The sequence below is a fragment of the Globicephala melas genome, chromosome 15 (genome assembly GCF_963455315.2).
Source record: "Globicephala melas chromosome 15, mGloMel1.2, whole genome shotgun sequence".
Classification (NCBI taxonomy): Eukaryota; Metazoa; Chordata; class Mammalia; order Artiodactyla; family Delphinidae; genus Globicephala; species Globicephala melas.
Genome location: NC_083328.1, coordinates 43,776,812 through 43,790,087, shown reverse-complemented (window position 1 = coordinate 43,790,087; position 13,276 = coordinate 43,776,812). Strand labels below are relative to the sequence as shown.

The window sequence follows — 13,276 nt, the reverse complement described above, 5'->3', positions numbered from 1 at the left end:
CACTGCTCACCTGCCCCCCTCTGCCCTGCCGAGGACCGGCACGCAGCCTCTCCAGGAGGAGCAGAAAGTCCAAACACAGAACTGACGGTGCCTGGCTATTTTCTCATGCGCACGAGAGCCGCAAGTGAGCAAAGGAAGGAAATCGCACCCACCTGCCAGCCATTGACGATCTTCTGGTTGAAAATCCCAAACTCATAGCGGATTCCATAGCCGTACGCCGCCAGGCCCAAGGTGGCCATCGAGTCAAGGAAGCAGGCTGAAAGTCCAAACACAAAGAACTTCTTGGGATCGAAGACGATCAGTAGACCCAAGGCCTCTGGAGCCAAGGCCCAGACGCCAAGTCAAGTAGGCGCCGGAGGGCCGGCCCCCAGGGCATCAGGCAGTGGCCCAGTGGTGACAGGTCACCTTCAGGTCTCATGAAAAGGAAAATGGAACCCCACTCTGATGCCCTTCGGCCTGAGAGCCCGGGGCCAGAACAAGACAACATCAACACGGGGGCTACCTGGAGGTGTGGGAAGAGGGACGAATCCCACGGAGGACACTGCCAAACTCAGCTCATCTCAACACACTGTCCCCTCCTGCCAACGTTCTCCTAGGGACCCTCACTCAGGCTGCAGGCCCCACCCTCACACGTTCTACTTGAAATCCAAGCAACATCACAAAACATCTGCCCACATACTGGTAAAGAGGGCACAGAAGTGGGGCCTGCAAATGTACATTTCAGCACCCACAGCACCAAATACCCAGGTGCCAAAGTGCCACCAGGGCCCCCGGAAGGGGCCGCCAAATGGAGCCCTTGCTCCGATCAAAACGTCTTGAAAGCAAACCACCATGATTTGATTAAAGATTCAGAAGGCAGCCTCATTAAACTTGTGGATTAAAAAGAACACAAAATTTTAACGACGAAACACCAGCACATAAGACACATGCCAATTTACCAAACATGCACAGACCTGAGGGTGTCAGGCCCTCTGCTGAGGAGCAACAAGAAGACCCACAAACTAAGGCCTGGGCTCTCGCTCTGAGGAAATCATTCTCGCGGGAGGGACGCCGCACACGAGCTACCGCAGGCTGGGGGTGTCCCGGGTCTGCACGGCGAGGGGAGCCGTGGAAGCAGAGGGGCCCAGACGAGTCCAGGGGGAAGGCCGGTGGCGCCGCCCCGTGGCAGGAAAGGTGCCTGGAGTGGACGTGAAGCAGCCTGATGCGGCCTGAGGACCCGTGGGGGCGGGAACGGCACACGAGCTGACACGCCGGCCTCAGGGCGGGCGGCCTGGAGCTTCGCTAGACCTTGGGTTTTTACTTCAGTTTTTACTGACTGAGCAAGGACTAAGTGGGGAGATGACCACGCTGAACGGAATGCCGTCAGGGCGAAGGGGACCGAAGCCCGAGGGGCTGCCCTCTGCCTGCCGGCCTGGACGCTGTAACGCCGTCTGCAGCGGGAAGCGACGGCTTAGCGTGGTGCGTGTGACCTCACCTTCGCAGGCCACACAGAGCCCACACCCGCCAGTGGGGCACACACGGCCTTTCCCCTGGAGGTGGGGCACGCCTGGCCGAGGGTTAACCTAGAGCCGGGTGCTGCTGTGTTGGACAGAAACATACGCTGCGCTTATAATTTCTGAAGAATTTAACTTAAATTCTGAAAACATAAACACATACACACAACTCACCCAGATAAATTTTAGGGCATTTGTTCCCTTTACAAAATGACAGCTCTCAAAAGGGGCAGTAATGCAAAGTGTATCACTTTAGGGCCCCGTACACACAAGGGCAGCACAGAACTTGATCATTTCTGCTCCAGAAGCACTGTGCCCAAAAGCCTTGAAGGACACAGTGACATCAAATCTCACTGTGACTGCTGTTTCCACTTCCAAGTTCTTAACCCAGCTCCTTCCCCCTCATAAAGGCTGGCGAAAATAATTAAAACAGAAAAAAACCCCACAAACTTCAAACTGGGTATATTCTCAAATAGGGTGGCCCAAAGGAGCAGTAGCTCCCAGAGAAACAGCTCTGCTATTTTAGAGCAATCTGTTTACTGCAGTAAAGCAGGAACAGTTGCTTTACGCTGGGCTACATTCATAAATGGTGCGTGTGTGTTTCTAGCCCTCTGTCTTTCTCCCAGTTACTGGCTGTGGAGGTGGTTGGTATATTGCAAACCCCTCCTGGCACCAGTTCCCCAATACTGGCAAGCCTGGTCACCATAATTATGAAGCGCCCTTTGTGTGAAAGAGAATATATAATTTGCATTTTTTTCCCCTACTGGTGGCAAAGATTTTGACCCAGAGGACACACTGTCCCATCCACTCTGAGGGACCAATCTATCCCCACGGACCAGTGCTGGGAGCATGGCTGATCTTGGCCTTGCCACGTGCTGCTCTCTGACCAAGGCACCGTGTCAGGAAAGGTCTGTCCTGGACAGGAGCCTGGGGTTACCTGCCAGCCTCCCCAAGCCTCCGTTCCCCAGGCCGGCATCCTCTTCTATTTCCTCCAGTTCTTCCAAGTCTAGCCCCAGCTGTGAATAAAAACAGAGGTAACATTTTAATATTACTTAATATTTTCCCTCAGCGATAGGTAGAAAGATATTTAAATCTTATGAGCTTATATCAATCAAAGGTTAGAGTCTGCCTTCTGTTAGACTTGCAAATCCAACATTAAAATCTGGTGTTAGGATGCGGAGAAAGGGGACCCTCCTCCACTGTTGGTGGGAATGTAAATTGGTGCAGCCACTGTGGAAAACAGTCTGGAGGTTCTTCAAAAAACTAAATATAGAGTCACCATATGATCCAGCAATCCCACTCCTGGGCATATATCTGAAAAAAACTCTAATTGGAAAAGACACATGCATTCCAATGTTCATTTCAACACTATTCACAACAGTCAAGACATGGAAGCAACCTAAATGTCCATCAACAGATGAAGAAGATGTGGTATATAATCTACTATGGAATATTACTCAGCCATAAAAAAGAATGAAATAATGCCATTTGCAGCAACATGGATGGACCCAGAGATTATCATACTAAGTGAAGTAAGCCAGACAGAGAAAGACAACTATTATATGATATCACTTATACATGGAATCTAAAAAATAGTACAAATGAACATATTTATAAAACAGGAACAGACTCACAGAAATAGAAAACAAACTTATGGTTATCAAAGGGGAAAGTGGGGAGGGATAAATTAGGAGTATGGGATTAACAGATGCACGCTACCATATATAAAATAAACAACAAGGATTTACTGTGTAGCACAGGGAACTATATTCAATATCTTGTAATAACCTATAATGGAAAATAATTGAAAAAAAATAAAACTGAGTCACTTTGCTGTACACCTGAAACTAACACAACATTATAAACCAAGTATACTTCAATTTTTAAAAAAATCTGGTGTATAATCAATGCATGAAAATGAAAGCTTCCAGGTATTTCAAAAGCTGCCGAATGACTTAAGAATTAACAATCCAAATGAGACGTGGTTTAATAGCCAGAGATACTGACTGCCGCGTTATTAACCTACTTATAGTGGACAGATTATAACACGTATCCTAAAAAGAAGCCAATGCTTTTAGTAACTCTCTACTTTCCCACAGTCTAATGATATTTACATGACATCTTTTTTTTTTTTTTTTTGCAGTACGCGGGCGTCTCACTGTTGTGGCCTCTCCCGTTGAGGAGCACAGGCTCCGGACGCGCAGGCTCAGCGGCCATGGCTCACGGGCCCAGCTGCTCCGCAGCATTTGGGATCTTCCCAGACCTGGGCACGAACCCGTGTCCCCTGCATCGGCAGGCAGACTCTCAACCACTGCGCCACTGGGGAGGCCCTACATGACATCTTTTAAAGCCAAAACCTAAAAGCACTTTTCCTATCTATTTCAACTGCATTCAAACAATCTTGTGAAACAGATATGGTACGTTAAACATGAGAGAAAGCACCTGATTTAAAACCATTCAAAAATGCAGATCTTGGGGCTTCCCTGGTGGCGCAGTGATTAAGAATCCGTCTGCCAACACAGGGGACACAGGTTCGAGCCCTGGTCTGGGAAGATCCCACATGCTACGGAGCAACTAAGCCCGTGCGCCACAACTACGGAGCCTGCGTGTCACAACTACTGAAGTCTGCACGCCTAGAGCCCATGTTCTGCAACAAGAGAAGCCACTGCAATGAGTAGCCCAAGCACCGCAATGAAGAGTAGCCCCCGCTCAGCACAAGGAGAGAACGCCAGCGCAGCAATGAAGACCCACCGCAGCCAAAAATAAATAAACAAACAAATAAATAAAAGAATGCCGATCTTAAGGCTCTCAATTAGGATAATTGAGATAAAGCCATTAATCTGGCTTTAGTGTATTAAACTTGACAAATTGCTTATTAATTACTTTTTTTTTTTTTTTTTTGGCTATGCCACATGGCTTGTGGGATCTTAGTTCCCCGAACAGGGACTGAACCCTCACCCTCCACAATGAAAGCACAGAGTCCTAACTGGACCGCCAGGGAATTCCCTCATTAATTACCCTGATCAGTGGTTTCTAAACTTTTTGATTTCAGGAAGACCTAAAGAGTTACTGTTTATTGAGATTATATCTATCAGTGTTTATCAAATTAGAAATTAAAATGGAGAAATTTTTTGAAGTATAATTTTTTGAAGTAATGGAAAATAACATTTTTAAAAACAACCAAAAAAAATAATGAAAAGGGTGGCAGTGTTCTACATTTTTATATATCTCTTTAATGGCATTCAATCTGTTAAGATATCACACACAGAGAGCCCCTGGAAAGCCTACCGTACATAGACTCGTGCGAATAAGAATAAATAGTTCTGACTCAGAGGACCCCTTGGAAAGGTCTCAGGGACCCCGGGGGTCTCCAGACCACACTTTGAGGATCTGACAAACTGCAAAGGGTGGAAGCTAAGTTGTGAGAAAATTAAAAACATTAGTCATAAAGAAATGATTTAGTATCTATTAAATCAAGTGGTGTTAACACATAACAACAATCTGATTAAGATTTCAAAACACTGACTTCCAAATTTCCAATTTGAAATTTCAAAATACTGACTCCTACAGCAATTTCAAAGAGTGTGCTCCACCAAAATATGTTGGGTGTGTGGGGGTTATAGGATGTACCTAATAACACGTTACCAGCTCAACATTAAGAAACGTGTTTAACAGCCACATTTTCCAAACCTGACGCTGGAACCTCTTACTCCTGACATGTCTCTTAGCTCAGAGACCAGACACTCAAGGAAGACAGGCCCAGGGTGCATGTGGGCAAGATGTTTTGTTCCTTTACGTTTTTACCTGGAATGTTGTAGGCACAACTCAGCCTAGGAAGGCAAATTTTGCCTTGACTTTGAGAGCATTCAGAAGAGGCACAGAAGTAGCTAATTGACACAAAGTCTGAAACCTTCCTGGGACTTCCCTGGTGGCGCAGTGGTGAAGAGTCTGCACTCCCAATGCAGGGGTCCCGGGTTAGATCCCTGGTCAGGGAACTAGACCACACATGCATGCTGTAACTAAGGGTTTGCATGTCACAACTAAGAGTTTGCATGCCACAACTAAGGAGCCTGCCAGCCACAATTAAGACCCGGCGCAACCAAATAAATAAATAAATAATAATAAAGGAAAAAAAAAAAAACCTTCCTAAAGTGGGCTTCGGAACCAAAGACGGAAACTGAGCACAACAGAGCTCTCTTAACAACCTGACTTTTTCTTATTGAGTCATAACCCACAGACCACAAAAGCGAACAAGTTGATGGTTTTTAGCATATTCACAAAGCTGTACAACTATCACCACTATCCAGTTTTAGAACTTCATCCCCCCAGAAAGAAACCCCCTACTCAGTAGCAGTCACTCCCTATGTCCCCCTCCCTCATTTTTCTACTTTTTGTTTGTATAAACTTGCCTGTTCTGGACATTTCTTGTAAATGGAGACATACAATATGCGGCCTTTTGTATCTGGCTCCTTACAATTAGAATACTATTGTCCGGGTTTATCCATGTTGTAGCCTGTGTCAGTACTTTTATCACAGTGTAGCAGTCCGCTGTATGGCCATGCCACATTGAAAGACACCTGGTTGTATTCACCTTGTGGCTATTATGAATAATGCTGCTATGAACATTCATGTACAATTTTTTGTATAGATGTATGCTTTCTTTTTTTGTTTGTTTTTTTTTTTGCGGTACGCGGGCCTCTTACTGTCGTGGCCTCTCCCATTGTGGAGCACAGGCTCCGGACATGCAGGCTCAGCGGCCATGGCTCACGGGCCCAGCCGCTCCGCGGCACGTGGGATCCTCCCGGACCGGGGCACGAACCCACGTCCCCTGCATCAGCAGACAGACTCTCAACCACTGCGCCACCAGGGAAGCCCTCTTTTTTTTTAAATTTTAATTTATTTGTGTATAGTTGATTTACAATGTTGTGTTAGTTTCAGTTATACAGCAAACTGATTCAGTTATACATATATTCACTCTTTCTTAGATTCTTTCCTCATATAGGTTATCACAGAATATTGAGTAGAGTTCCCTGTGCTATACAGTAGGTCGTGGTTGGTTATCTATCTTATGTACAGTAGTGTGTGTATGTTCATCCCAAACTCCTGATTTATCCCTCTCCCCCCACTAGAAGTATGTTTTCATTTTTCTCAATATAACCCTTGGAGCGGAATTGCTGGGTTACGCGGTAATTCTATGCTTAACCTTTTGAGTAGTTGCCAGACTATTTTCCAAAGTGGCTCCACCATTTTACTTTCCTACCAGATGTGATGATGAGTTGCTGCCTCGGCATTTTACAGTATGACAGCCCTGCTCACATTCCGAGTCTGGACATTTAGATAAGGACTCAAGCTGAGGATTGCCAACCCACGTTCCCACTTTGCTTTTCCCAGTAAAAAATAACCTTTTAAAATAACCACTTAGAATTGGGCCTGAAACCACCTTGTAAGTACTAAGTGCTTACTGCCCTGCTCTCTATCTCCTGCTTGCTGGCAACCTGTGACAGAGGACTGCTCTTCCCCCCAACCCCCATTTCTGTAAGCAACAAGTCTTGTGACTTTAGCTACTGCATGTGGGTGTATTGCAACTGCACCTTCAATCAAAGTGATCCCAGGGTGTGTCTTTCCCCAAAGTGGGAGCATGGATGCCGACCCCACGTGGGTGGCTTGTGCCTCCTCTTTCAGCTGGCATAATTTGCATATTCTTAATTTAATACACTAGCTTCTCAACATAGCAGCATATGAGGGTTCCAGTTTCTCCATATCCTCACCAACACTTGTTCTCTGTCTTTATGATTACAGCCATTCTAGTCGGTGTGAAGTAGTATTTCACTGTGGTTTTGATTTGCATGTCCCTGATGATTAATGACGCTGAGCAACTTTTCTGTCTGTCGTTCTGTTATTTGGATGTAAGAGTTCTTAATACATTCTGGATACTAGACCCTTATCAGATTTATAATTTACAAATATTTTCTCCCATTTTGTAGATTATCTTTTTTTTTTTTTTCCAATACGCGGGCTTCTCACTGTTGTGGCCTCTCCCGTTGCGGAGCACAGGCTCCGGAGGCGCAGGCTCAGCGGCCATGGCTCACGGGCCCAGCTGCTCCGCGGCATGTGGGATCTTCCCGGACCGGGGCACAAACCCGTGTTCCCTGCATTGGCAGGCGGACTCTCAACCACTGCGCCACCAGGGAAGCCCTGTAGATTGTCTTTTAACTTTCTTCATTATGCCCTTTGATGTCCTTTGTCCAATTTACCTATTTTTTTCTTTTGCTGCTTGTACTTTTGGTGTCATTTCTAAGAACCCATTGCCAAATCATGAAGATGTACTTGTATATATTTTTCTAAGAATTTTATATTTTTAGCTCTTACACTTAGGTCTCTGATCCACTTTGAGTTAATTTTATATGTAGTGTGAGGTAGGGATCCAACTTCATTCATTTGCAAGGAGATGTCTAAGCATCTTAGCACCGTTTATTTATTCTTTCTCTATTGAATTGTTTTGGTACACTTTTCCTTTAAAAAAAAAAATCAGTTGACCATATATGACACCAAAACCACAGGCAATGGGGACTTCCCTGGCGGTCCAGTGGTTAAGACTCCGCACTTCCAATGCAGGGTGTGTGGGTTCAATCCCTAGTCGGGGAACTAAGATCCCACATGCCGCACGGTGCGGCCAAAAAAATAAATAAAAAATAATAATAATGCAAAAATTTTTATTAAAAAAAAAAGCACAGGCAACAAAATAAAACTGGACTTCATGAAAATTAAAACCTTTTGTGCATCAAAAGACATTATCGCAACTTCCCTGGTGTTCCAGTGGTTAAGACTCCGCGCTCCTAATGCAGGGGCCCCACGTTCGACCCCTGGTCAGGGAACTAGGTCCCGCATGCCTTAACTAAAGATCTCGCATGCTGTAACGAAGATCCTGCACGTGGCAACAATGATCCCGCATGCCGCATCTAAGGCCCAGTACAGCCAAATAAATAAATAATTTTTAAAAAACCTACTATCTTAACCATTTTTAAAATTAATTAATTTATTTATTTTGGCTGTGCCGGGTCTTAGTTGTGGCACGAGGGATCTTCATTGTGGCATGAGGGATCTTTAGTTCCAGCATGCGGGATCTTTTTAGTTGCAGCATGCAGGCTCTTAGTTGCATCATGCATGAAGAATTTAGTTCCCCGACCAGGGATAGAACCCAGGCCCCCTGCATTGGGAGCGCAGAGTCTTACCCACTGGACCACCAGGGAAGTCCCTAAATAAATATTAAATAATTTTTTTTAAAAAGACATTATCAACAAGAGTGAAAAGGCAACCCACAGAATCAGAGAAAATATCTGCACAAACTACATATCTGATAAGGGATTAATATACAGAATAGATAGAGAACTCCTAAAACTCAACAATAAAAACACCAAGCAACCCAGTTCAATAATGGACAAAGTACTTGAATAGACATTTCTCCAAAAGAAGACATACAGATGGCCAATAAGCACGTGAAAAGACACTCAACATCACTAATCTTTAAGGAAATGTTAATTAAAATCACAATGAGATATCACCTCACACCCATTAGAATGGCTACTATTAAAAAAAAAGAAATAAATAAAATGATAAGTGTTTGTGAGGATGTGGGGAAACTGGAATCTTTTACACTGTTAGTGAGAATATAAAGGGGTGCAGCTGCTCTGGAAGACAGTATGGTGATCCCTCAAAAAGCGAAACAGAATCACCTTATGACCCAGCAATCCCACTTCTATATATACACACAGAAGAACTGAAAGCAGGGCTTTGAAGAGGTATTTGTATACTCGTGCTTAACAGCATTATTCACAGTAGCTAAAAGGTTGAAGCAATCCAAATGTCCAAGGACAGATGAATGGATAAACAAAATGTGGTATATACATACAGTGGACTATTATTCATCCAGCCTGAAAAAGATTCTGACATATGCTACAACACAGATGAGCCCTGGAGATATTAAGCCAGTCACAGAACGACAAATATTGTATGTTTTCACTTATGTGAGGTACCCAGAGTACCAAATTCAGAGACAGAAAGTAGGATGGTGGTGGTCAAGGGCTGGGAGAAGGGGAGAATGGGGAGGTAGTATATAATGGATATAGAGTCTCAGTTTTACAAGATGAAAGAGTTCTGGAGATGGACGGTAGTGACGGTGGCACAATGATATAAATGTACTTAATACCACTGAACTGTACACTTAAAAACAATTAATATGGTAAATTTACATTATGTGTATTTTATCTCAATTTTTTTAATTGGAAAAAAAATCAATTATAAATGTGAGGGTTTATTTCTTGATTCTCAATTTTATCCCACTGCTTTGTCTGTCCTTATGCCAGGACCACACCTGTAGCTTTGTAGTGAGTTTTGAAATTGGAAATGTGAGTCCTCCAACTTTGTTCTTCTTTCTCAAGATGTTTTAATTAATCCTGATCTGTTGAATCTGCATCTGGATTTTAAAATCAGCTTGTCAATCTCTGCAAAGAAGCCAAATGGAATTTTACTGGGGACGGCAATGAGTCTAGATCAGTCTGGGGAGTCTCGCAATCTTTATTTCTTTGGCAGCGTGGGTCTTTGTTGCTGCACGTGGGCTTTCTCTAGTTGGCGGTGAGCGGGGGCTAATCTTCGTTGTGGTGCGGTGGCTTCTCTTGTGGCAAAGCACGGGCTCTAGGCACGCGGGCTTCAGTAGTTGCAGCACGTGGGCCCTAGAGTACGTGGGCTTCAGTAGTTACGGCACATGGGCTCAGTAGGTGCAGTGCCTGGGTTCTAGGGCACATGGGCCTCAGTAGTTGTGACACACAGGCTCAGGAGCTGTGGCTCGCGAGCTTAGCTGCTCCACGGCATGTGGGATCTTCCCAGACCAGGGATCAAACCCGTGTCCCCTGCACTGGCAGGTGGATTCTTAACCACTGTGTCACCGGGGAAGTCCCTGCAATCTTAACATTAAGTCTTCCAAGCCATTAACAGGGGATGTCTTTCCATTTTTAGGTTTTCTTTCTCTCAACAATGTTTTATAGTTTTCAGAACATAAGTCTGTGTCTCTTTTGGAAATTTGTTCCTAGGTATTTTATTATTTTTGATGCTATTTTAAATGGAATTGTTTTCTTAATTTCATTTTAGGATTGTTCATTGCAGGTATATAAAAATACAACTGATTTCTGTATATTGATCTTTATCCTGCAACTCTGCCGAACCCATTCATTTGTACTAATACATTTTTACTAGAATTCTTGGGATTTTCTAGGTCATGTCATCTATAAGTAGAGATAGCCTCCCTTCTTCCTTTCCAATCTGGATACCTCTTATTTCATTTTCTTGGCTAAATGTCCCAGCTCCATCAGTACAGTGTTGAGTAGAAGTGCTGAGACATCCTTTGGACAAAGCAGCAGGTTAAACACAAGCTGGGGACACTCTACAGAACAAACCCAGTTTCAACAAATACACTGCAAGGCAGACAAATTAAAAAAGAGGAAACGCTCATAGATTATGCTTATAGTTGCACAGATGCAACTAAGTTTCTGAACATACTATTTAAAAAACTTTTAAGGCGATCAGAGAAATTCGTACACTGCCTGAAAAACTGATATTACAGAATTGTTACTATTTTACAGGTCATAATGGTATGACCCTATCTTTAAAAATATCCATTGAAATATTTACAAGTGAAATATTATATTTGACATTGGCTTAAACAATCTGGGAGTGGTGGGGGCATAAGGGAAACAAGACCGGCCAGGACTTGGGCTTACGGACTGGCGAAGCCAGGTGATGGTATGTGGAAGAAGTTCATCGTAACAGTCACTCAATTTCCATATATAAAGTTTTCTACAATAAAAAAATTTTAAACGTGTCCTTGATAGCTCAATCAGGAGACACTGGCTTCTTCTGAATTTCTAGTTTTTAGTGCAACCCGCTCCCAGAACTAGCCCTGGGTGATGCAGCGGCAGCATGTTTTATTTTTGACACTGCACTGTAACTGGGGAGCCTGGAGGGAGGAGGCCTCCAGCCCTGCATCACTGACAGTCCCACCCACGGCGTCTGGTACCCGCCTTGTGCCTGGAAGGAAGGCCAGGCAAACGTGTGCCTGAAGATGCTCAAGTTCTGTCATCATGGAAACTTTTCAAACACAAGCTTAATTAAAAGCCAAATGGCAAGTGAAATACCATTTTTAGGGAAAAAAAATGTACAATGTTTAGAAAGATATATGCCTCCTTGTGTTTTCTAAGTTTCTATAATTAACATCTTATTTGTGTAGTGAAAATTATAAACAGGGAATTCCCTGGTGATCCAGTGATTAAGACTCTGTGATCTCCTTGCCAAGAGCCAGGGTTCAATCCTTGGTCGGGGAACTAAGATCCCACAAGCCTGCAGTGCGACCAAAAAAAAAAAAAAAAAAATTGGCTTCAGGAATAATAAACAACCACTTTAAGTAAATATTTTAAAAACATTATAAACAGATAATGCATATTTATGGTATAAACATTCCCTAAAATATTTACTACCTGTAAGAAATATACAGAGAAAATGTTTCAAAAACTGAAATGCTTTATACGACTGTAAACTCCACCGTTCTGTGGTCCTTATAGACATGTTCTAACATTCACAGTCAGTAAATGAAACTCAAATGACAAATCACCTGGGAGGATAACCTCCATCTTTTTAGATAACTGTGAGCCTAAGGTTCCTATTTGGGGGAGTCAATTATTTTTCCAAGTTTTTATTGTGCCAACTGAAACTACTTGTCCCAGATGCTTGGCCCCCCTAAGTCCTGGAGGGGAGACAGGAGCCCCTGTGATGTCAGGACCTGACAGCCACAGGAGGCTCACACCACCCTGCTTCCAACAAAGCCCCCAGAGCACCTCCCACCCCAACACCAAAACCAAACAAAAGCAAAGGCAGGGGCAGGTGCTGGGGGAAGGAACGACTCTGGTGAGGACCCTTCCACATACGTGCAAAGGGCAGGGGTGCTGCCCATTCACACTCTAGAAATCCTACACTGAGCGTCCGGCGCGGGAGGGAGACAGTGTCCACAGAGGGGGTACACACACAGTAAACAGACACGGCCTATTCCAGCTCTGCCCTAAAACTGCAAATCAACCGTGAAAGGGGGAGGCCTCTGAGTGAACAGCTGTCAAAGACGAAGCTCAGGCACAGGCAGTGTTTACTCTGAGTAGGGGAGAAAGGGCAATTTTATAACTAGACGGCAGGACCAGTGGCTTGGGGTGGGGGAGGGGAGCTGGCGGTGGGTCACTGGCTCAATAAAGTGGAGAGAAATGGGACGATACCAGCCATTTCTGCCACGTGGTAAACCCGCCTGGGGTTGGGGTACGGAGTGCAAAGGTCTAGAAGCGTCAAGCCTTGGCATCAGGACGCACCCAGTCCTTGCCCTCCAATGCATTAGCTCCCATCCACTTGTGCTTTCTCCCCTTGAGCAGGAGTGTCGCCCACCAACCCATTCTCCCCGACGCCCGAGCCATTTCTCCCGTCCCAGATGGCAGCGCTCACCTCTGCAGGGCCTGGATTAAGACTCAGTGCCCACGAGAGGCCACCTAGCATCCTGTCCCCAAGGACCCATACCTGATAGATGGCTTCGTCACAGGCGTTCTGAAGGCCCAGGTTCACCATCGTGTTCTGTAGTGTGCGGCCCATGTAGAATTCCAGGGAAAGATAGTAGATGCGCTGAGGAAGCAAAAGGAAGCATCTTAGACTGTGCATTCCACCCCACACACGAGAAGAGTCCGGTGCCGGGAAGACCTTCT

The 13,276-nt window shown here is 44.7% G+C and overlaps 1 protein-coding gene across 1 annotated transcript in view; it reads right to left on the bottom strand.

Moving 5' to 3' along the window:
* Positions 1 to 13,276, bottom strand: part of PYGB (glycogen phosphorylase B) — a 53,789-nt gene that overhangs the window by 22,112 nt on the left and 18,401 nt on the right. The window contains exons 2-4 of the mRNA XM_030872512.2: positions 13,095 to 13,196; positions 2,431 to 2,509; positions 153 to 256 (exon numbers count right to left, since the gene is read on the bottom strand). Of these exons, the coding sequence (XP_030728372.1) occupies positions 153 to 256; positions 2,431 to 2,509; positions 13,095 to 13,196 (285 nt within the window). The remainder of the gene's footprint in view (positions 1 to 152; positions 257 to 2,430; positions 2,510 to 13,094; positions 13,197 to 13,276) is intronic.